This window comes from Clarias gariepinus, chromosome 6, assembly GCF_024256425.1.
Source record: "Clarias gariepinus isolate MV-2021 ecotype Netherlands chromosome 6, CGAR_prim_01v2, whole genome shotgun sequence".
NCBI classification, from domain to species: Eukaryota; Metazoa; Chordata; class Actinopteri; order Siluriformes; family Clariidae; genus Clarias; species Clarias gariepinus.
In genome coordinates, this window is record NC_071105.1 from 4,559,371 (window position 1) to 4,567,560 (window position 8,190).

At 38.2% G+C, this 8,190-nt stretch overlaps 1 protein-coding gene across 1 annotated transcript; it reads left to right on the forward strand.

The window, feature by feature from the left end:
- Window positions 1-1,137: 1,137 nt before the first annotated feature.
- On the forward strand, window positions 1,138-7,078 carry klhl41b (kelch-like family member 41b). Its single transcript, XM_053498886.1, has 6 exons — window positions 1,138-2,331; window positions 3,928-4,085; window positions 4,593-4,700; window positions 4,994-5,179; window positions 5,884-6,030; window positions 6,296-7,078. Exons 1-6 carry the CDS (start codon window positions 1,234-1,236, stop codon window positions 6,405-6,407), a joined length of 1,809 nt encoding a protein of 602 aa, XP_053354861.1. The 5' UTR covers window positions 1,138-1,233; the 3' UTR covers window positions 6,408-7,078.
- Window positions 7,079-8,190: the final 1,112 nt, after the last annotated feature.

The window sequence follows — 8,190 nt, forward strand, 5'->3', positions numbered from 1 at the left end:
ACTAACAGCCTTTATGAAGAATTAATATTTCACCTCTATGATAACATATTTTTTAAATCCTGATGGACATGGTCTCATAAAGGATGCCAGTTTCATCATGATGCTTGATGGGTTTCGCAAATGCACTTGACACAATACGCTTCTTGCAAAAACTGTTCCAGAACAACCGAGCAGCTGACCTTTGTGTCTTAAAATAACAACTGACTCTTGTTTTTGTTCTTACTTTTATAGCCAATGCTATATGTGTTATTTTATCGTTTTGAAAACCCCAGTATTGTGGTACAGAATGTATAAAATAAATCGATAATTTTAAAATTAATTAAACTTAATTAGAAGATGTGACTAAACTTTTGACTGATACTGTATGTTACGGCTTTTGTGTTCACCGGATCTTTCTCCAAATTATAACATCTCCATGCCATTATTAAAAAAACAAATGAAAGAAAAATGGCGTGCATCACTTTGAAACAATTCCATTACAGTATGTCACTTGCAGATTGCATTACAAGGCTCATTGATGCTGTTCAGCCGCTCAGCATTGCCAAACACCTTACCATCTTGCTTTTGGTTTGTTTTTGTTTAATTTGTTACTTATACTATACGTTAATTTCGATATCATTATTTGGATCACATTATGTCTAGCTTTTTTTTTATTGCACCCATAATAAAATCTGAACAGGTTTAGAAATCTGATTGCAGCGTCATCAACAGGTTACAGAGGACATTAAGGTAAACGTGCTAAGTGGAGCTGTGAGTATCCCGTGGCGTCGCAGTTAAAAGCTGTCACCTGTTGCAACAGCTGTTTCTCATCACTGTCACTCTGACCTTAGATGCATTAGCATTCACACACTAACACATACACTTACACAGAGAGAAATTACATCCACATTTTCTCCACAAACCACTTATGAAAGTGTGTCCATGTTTATAGAGTATTACCCTCTCTGAGTGAAGGAATAACATATTGCTCATAGTGTATTAAATCCCTGAGAGTCTCTGTGCAGCCTGTTTTAGGTGACAGCTGCAGTTCGGAGGTGCTGTCACATTTGGTTGAAGGGGGTAGAATGGAGGAAGGGTGCAGGTTAATTTTAGAAGGAGCAGATTAAATAACAGCCTCTTCAAACCAGTAAGCTTTTCGGCACTCTGTCCTTTTCCGGTTGGGACGGCGTGGCAAGCAGGAGTGCAGCCACCTTCTTCTCTCCTTTTCTCTTTTTCTCTTTGTCCTCTGTGAAAATGGATCCTAAAGCCCTGCAGGAAGAGCTACGTCTGTTCCAGAGCACTCTGCTCCAGGATGGGTTGAAAGAGCTCCTGAACGAGAACAAGTTTGTGGACTGCACTCTGAAGGTAGGCGACCTCTGCTTCCCATGCCACCGCCTCATTCTGGCCGCATGCAGCCCGTATTTCAGGGATATCTTCTTCACTGAGGACGGCAAGGTCAAAGAAGACCTTAAAGAAGTGGCCTTGGATGACGCGGACCCAATCATTCTGGACATGATCATCAAGTACCTTTACTCGGCCGAGATTGATCTCACAGACGGAAACGTTCAGGAGATTTTCGCGTTAGCTAACCGTTTCCAGATCCCGTCCGTGTTTACTGTGTGTGTAAACTACCTCCAGAAGAAGCTCTCCCTTGCTAACTGCCTCGCCATCTTCAGACTCGGACTCGTCCTTAATGTACCTAGGCTAGCCATAGCTGCCCGTGACTACAGTGCTGACCGCTTCGAGATCCTGGTCAAGGAGGAGGAGTTCCTTCAGCTGGCACCACATGAGCTCTACGCCTTGATTGGTGCAGACGTCCTAAATGTGGAGAAAGAAGAAACAGTGTTCGAGGCACTAATGAAATGGGTTCGCAGTGACAAGGAGAAGCGAACTAAGGCCCTTGGGGATGCCTTCGAGTGTATCCGTTTCCGTCTGCTGCCTGAAAAGTACTTTAAGGAGAAGGTGGAAACCGATGACATCATTAAAGCTGATCCTGAGCTCCAGAAAAAACTGCAGATCATCCGAGATGCCTTCAAAGGAAAACTGCCCCAGGGAAAAAAGAAAGAGAAGAAGGAAGGTGAAGAGGAGGATGAAGAGGAGCTCCTGCCAGGTTACCTAAATGACAATAAGAGGTTGGGGATGTACGGACGCAATCTTATCCTCATGGTCAATGATACAGCGGCGGTAGCATACGATGTTGCAGAGAATGAGTGCTTCCTCGCTGCTATGGCTGAGCAAGTGCCAAAGAACCATGTGAGCATTTGCACCAAGAAAAACGAGCTCTACGTCATCGGCGGCCTGTTTGTAGATGAGGACAACAAAGAGAATCCTCTTCAGTGCTACTGCTATCAGGTAGCTAATAAATTAAACACACATGAACAAAATAGACAGTAAACAGTATCTAGCTCTCAAAGGAATTATCTTGGTTGACACAGTTACGAGTAACCAACTAACATTAACCGAATACTGTAAGCTAGACAACAAATATGAGCTATTAATTATCTAAGGTTTATTTTTACAACCATTAATCCTCTAAAAATACTAACCACTAACTACCACTGTGCAACTAGCTATTTATCACTAGATGTTTTATTAACCTTTTCTAGCTTACTGACATCAATGCCTAGCTAACTGAAGTTACATAATCTGTAATTAGAGTAAAGTACCCATTATCTATTTTAAATAACATTAGCTATTAGCTAGCTAAGCTATTTTTAGGTCTATATTCAACTTTCTTCTCAATGTAGCATAGCCATCTAAGTCAAATATTACCAAACAAACAATCAACTTGTCCCCACCATGGCTAATGACATTTATCTTGCTAACATCTCAGCAAACTTGGGTATAGTTAGCTAATTAATAACTAATACCTTTGCACCTCTACATCAGCAACTGAAGTAGCTACTGAGCTATAGATAGCAAAAAGTAGTCTCGTATTAAAAAGTTCATAAAAATTATAGCAACCAAGGAACTTAGAAAATAAAAATAAAAGAAATGTTTCTTTAAGTAAACAATATGTTTAACATAAAAGTAATATTTTGTTCAGAATATTCAGACCGGAATGTTTGTATGAAGTAAAAGATATTTAATTTAGCTTAAAACTAACTATTTGAAATTGTTTTTATGCTAATAATATAGTAATGAAATGGTCTACTGTAATCAGACCTGGATTAATAATTAATAATACACTAAACTGTATTATAAAACTGTAATTGATTACATGATTTATCAAAGGTCTTGTTTAAAATGTTTTGAAGTTGATATGCAGTTGTTTTTTCCTCTCTTCCTATTACAATCCTGTTTTACAATTTTCTGACAAAAACTAGGTCTCTATATCAAATAATTTCTAAATTGCCAATCATTACATAAGACATGATCATTAATCACACATCCTCTGAGCCTGCTAAAGGCTAAAGCTATGAAGTATTGAGATTTGCTGTTATGCAAATCAATAGCATTAACGCTGACAACACTCGGGTAACTAAAAGACCAAACAGCACACTTTAAGGCTAAAATCCAAGTTAATATTTGTAGAATACTAATGACACAGTTGTCCTGGTGAAACAAAATTAAACATCACACTCAGTGACCTGGTTTGTGTATAGTGGTGTGATAGTGAACTGAATATTGCAGTCAGCTAATAATAACCTGAACCGATGTTTTACAGATCACTCATCTTTACTAAAGAGTCAGTTAATAATATGTTTATTTAAAAAAAATAAATAAATAAATAAAGACTTTAAAAGGTAAATTACACAATAAAGGAACAATAATACATTTTAATATTTATTATTATAGTGAAGAAAAATAGTTTAGCCTTGTTTAACATGTTTAAAGATGAGCATTAGCTATGCTGTATGCAGCATTGCTTTAAATTGAAAATCCATACCTTTTTTAATTATAAAACATTCCATTTTAAGTTTATCATGGCTGGTGTATATTCTGCAGATGGATGCGCTCGCGGCTGATTGGATTGCGCTGCCCCCAATGCCGAGTCCCCGCTGTCTCTTCGGCTTAGGGGAAAGCGGGAATTTGATTTTTGCTGTCGCTGGAAAAGATCTGCAGACCAACGAGTCACTCGACTCAGTAATGTGTTACGACACCGAGTGAGTTTCTGAGATTTATTCTTTATGTACTACATGTACTTTATAACATAAAGTACAGTGCTTTTATTTGTACAAATAGATCAGTCAGGATCATAAGACATAAAAACGATTGACATTTACAGAAGACAGTACAGTGATGAGACTCTTAGCCGCAGTAAAACATTTGAATAGTGCAAATGTTTTAAAGGAATTGTACACGCAATTATTCACCAACACCACTTACACATAACAGGAACTTAGCTGGGAGTTGACCACACTCCAAACCATTTCCACATGTTTGGTCTACAAGAAGTGCATTAGTGTAACAGGAGATTATTGAGTATTAATGTATTATTATTTTCTCTCATAACTGTGTTCTGTTATTCTGCACAACCAGAAGTCCCCTTTCGACTTAAAAACCCCTCTTACATACAGACATAGAAATAGATAATAACATAAGTAAACAGAATGACAGGCAGAACAATAAAAAAGACAAAGAGATGTGACAGATGTGGTCTGTCTTTGCAGGAAGATGAAATGGAGCGAGACGAAGAAACTTCCTCTGCGCATTCACGGACACTCAGTGGTCTCTCACAATGGCTTGGTCTACTGCATCGGGGGCAAAACAGACGACAAGTGAGTGTGTATGAGTGTGTGAGTTCACAATCTTACTGTAAAAGAGATCTCTTTACAAAATCTTTAGCATGTCATTTTTAGACATACTTTATCCAGACATTGCATTCGACCATGTGTAGCGTCCACACTGAAAAGAAAAGCCAACATATTACATTGAGAGCATTAACACATACCATGCATGCAGAATAAAATCTAATTAACTGCCCATGTGGTATAATATAGCAGTAATAGTGGGGGCTTTATGATGTCATGGTAAAAATTATGTCACTTTCTGTCTCTTTGTCTTTCTTCAGTAAAACTATAAACAAGGTGTTTGTGTATAACCACAAGCAGTCTGAGTGGAGGGAGCTTGCCGGCATGAAGACCCCCAGAGCCATGTTCGGTGCTGTGATGCACAATGGCAAGTTAATCGTCACTGGAGGAGTTACCGAGGATGGACTGACCTCCACCTCTGAGATCTACGACTTCACCACTAACAAGTACTTAAGACATGATTATGATAATAACTAGAGATGCTGGGAATTAATTCCTTTATGAATCACGATTCTTTTGTGTGGTGATTCATATGTTCCTACACTGACTCCAAACTCATTTTTGAAAATAGTTTTTTACATTTAAAATCGAGATGCACCGGTCAATTGGACACTGGTTTTTAGTTTGATCAGCCATGACTGGTGATCAGCCAATCAGCTTTAGATATAACCGATTCTGTACTGAGTACACAAGTGAAAATGCAACTGAAATGCATTTGAATGGCGTTACCTGATCAAAAATCGCTCTCGTTAAAAGCCATGATCAGCCTTCACTCTGCGAGTAGATTAGTCTCAAAACCCACTCTTGTTGTTTGTTTGTTGAACAAAGCCATAGAAGGTATAAAACTTTTGAGTTATGATGCAACTGTTTTTTAAGGTTCAAGGTCCTAAAATTGTAACAAAATCGGAAGACAAATGTAATCTAATTGGGATATTTATCAAATCTGATACTTACAGATTTGCAATATTAATCAAATCATAATATGGTCCCAGGTGATTCCCATAATAACTGCTGTTTATGATTAATGATAGTTAAATATGACAGAAAGTCCCTGCTTCGGCATACAATAAAAGAATTTACACTGCAGGATAAATATACTGTACATTAGTAAGAAATAAATGCTACTGCATCTTAATTTTGTTTTTTTAAGGTGGGACACATTTACTGAGTTCCCACAGGAGCGCACCTCTGTGAACCTTATGAGCAGCAGCGGGAATCTCTACGCCGTTGGAGGCTTCGCCATCGTAGAGCTGGAGAACAAAGAAGTTGGACCATCTGAGATCACTGATGTTTGGCAGTAAGTTTATTTCCCCCTGAAAAAACATCTTGGATTTATTTTAGTGTGATGTTAGTTTAATTCAAGTTTTTTTCTGTTAGGCCAGAGCACTTTAATTTACTGTGTCACTTTAATGAGGCTTTTATAAGTCTGGTTTTTAAATATTTCTTTTCAGGGATGAAAGTGCATACAAAATAGCACAGAAATAGAGTATTGGTGCATTAAATCATTGTTGTGTGTGTGTGTGTGTGTGTGTGTGTGTGTGTGCGCTTGTGTGTGTGCTCAGATACGAGGAGGACAAGAAGCAGTGGAGTGGCATGTTAAGAGAGATGCGCTATGCATCCGGAGCCTCCTGCATGGCGATGCGCCTCAATGCTGCCAGGATGCCCAAACTCTAAACACAACCTCTTTTAAGTATCGCTTCCTGTAGATGTGCTCTTTCTAAGATTACTTAAGAAGAAGAAACTGTTTGGTAACGAATGGGTGTGTTTCTGTATGTGTATGTTTGACCATAGCTTTGTCTTTAATCGCACACTTTTCCTGTGAGTCTTGTGAAGAATCTCAGTGAGATGTATTACACTATTACTACCTGGATGATTAAGCAAGGACTGTTGGAAAATTTTCATTACATCCTGCATTAAGTAAGGGTTCGAGCCTTTAGAATCGATTTCAGTTTATAACGTTCAACACGGCAGTGTGTTAAAGCGGCCATTCTGGAGTGTTAAATGGGCAGTTGTAGCCATAAAGGCTTTTCCAACATGATAACGTGATATTAGTGTGTTTGACATGCAACTGCTCTACAAACACCCAGGCACTAGGTAGTCAGATATTGTACATATAGTGTAAGTGTCCATAGTGTGCAATTTGAGACAAGCCCATACCTGAAATAAGGATAAACATAGTATATTCAGCTGTATAATGTTTCATTACTCCACTCAGATCTTAAGCCTTTTTTTTCTTAATAATACCAAATAATATAAACAACAGATGTGGCCATGTTCTACAGCTTTTTGTTGTTGTCGTTGTTCTTTTTTTTGTAAATTAAACAATTAAACATTTTTAAAACACATCTTGATGTCTGGTGTCTTTAAACAAAATACATTACAGTTGGACAGTAAAAGCCCTCTTGATATGTGTTTGTGTGTGTGTGTGGGGGGGGGGGTTGTGTGTTTAGTATGTGTGTGTAGGATGTGTTGTGGGTTTATATTGTCTATAGGTTGTTTGTGTGTAATATGTGTGTGTATGATTTGTAGTGTGTGTAGTATGTTTAGTGTGTGTAGTGTATGTAATGTGTGTCCATTATATGCGTTTCGCAAATGACCCAAAATATCTGACCTCCTGTTGAGTTGATAGTCAGTTATGTTGTCATTGTGCTGATGTCATAGTGCTTGGGCCCTAAAAAATTATAAAAATCCTTACAACAAGAGGGCCCTTCACATTCAATGACATCAGCACTTTCAGATATCAGCACTATCATGGCAGTGACGATGACACAATACCAATGACATCATCGTGCTGATGTCATAGTGATTGAACCCTTACTAATTGTGTACTTTTATTTACATTATTAAGCATGACCAATGTAACATTTTTAAGTGTATGTGGTAATAATACAATTTAAATTGAAGACACAATCTAAAGTAAACAAAAAACAAATAAACAAAACTCAAACTACAAGGTGGTATAAAAAGGTTTTCACAGATTCGGTCACTTTCGCTGTACGTCCGACTTTAAACCTGGATGTAGAATTTGCTATTGGTGGTCTGACCCTGGGTACGAATTAGTGATGCGCGGCTCGGGTATTTTTCCAACCCGCGGGTCCCGCTTTTATGAAATTATTTGGCCCGCCCCAGCACCAGTGTATCTATTTTTACAACCCGCCCCGCGTCATAAATTCCCGACATCAATTTCTCCTGCACCTCGTCTTCCATCTTCACTTTTATTTCTTTGTTTTTGTTGTGACTGGCAGCGGTAGCTGCTTGGCGCTTTCATGACTTGTCACGTGACGTAACCTTATCAAAGAACGTAATAAAATATGAAAATAGATATTCCCAAATATTTAATATAGGCTATAGGGAATTGCACGCAACATACATGTATTTTTTTATTTTGTTTTTAATGACCCGTCCTGCGGGTTACCAGACGACCCGCGCATCACTAGTCGAATCTCTGATGCACAAT

Excerpts from the sequence above, each read along its gene's own strand:
- klhl41b (XM_053498886.1), top strand. The coding sequence starts at position 1,234 with ATGGATCCTAAAGCCCTGCAGGAAGAGCTACGTCTGTTCCAGAGCACT. Across the intron at positions 2,332-3,927 it reads TTCAGTGCTACTGCTATCAG|ATGGATGCGCTCGCGGCTGA; the intron begins GTAGCTAATAAA and ends TATATTCTGCAG. Across the intron at positions 4,086-4,592 it reads GTAATGTGTTACGACACCGA|GAAGATGAAATGGAGCGAGA; the intron begins GTGAGTTTCTGA and ends CTGTCTTTGCAG.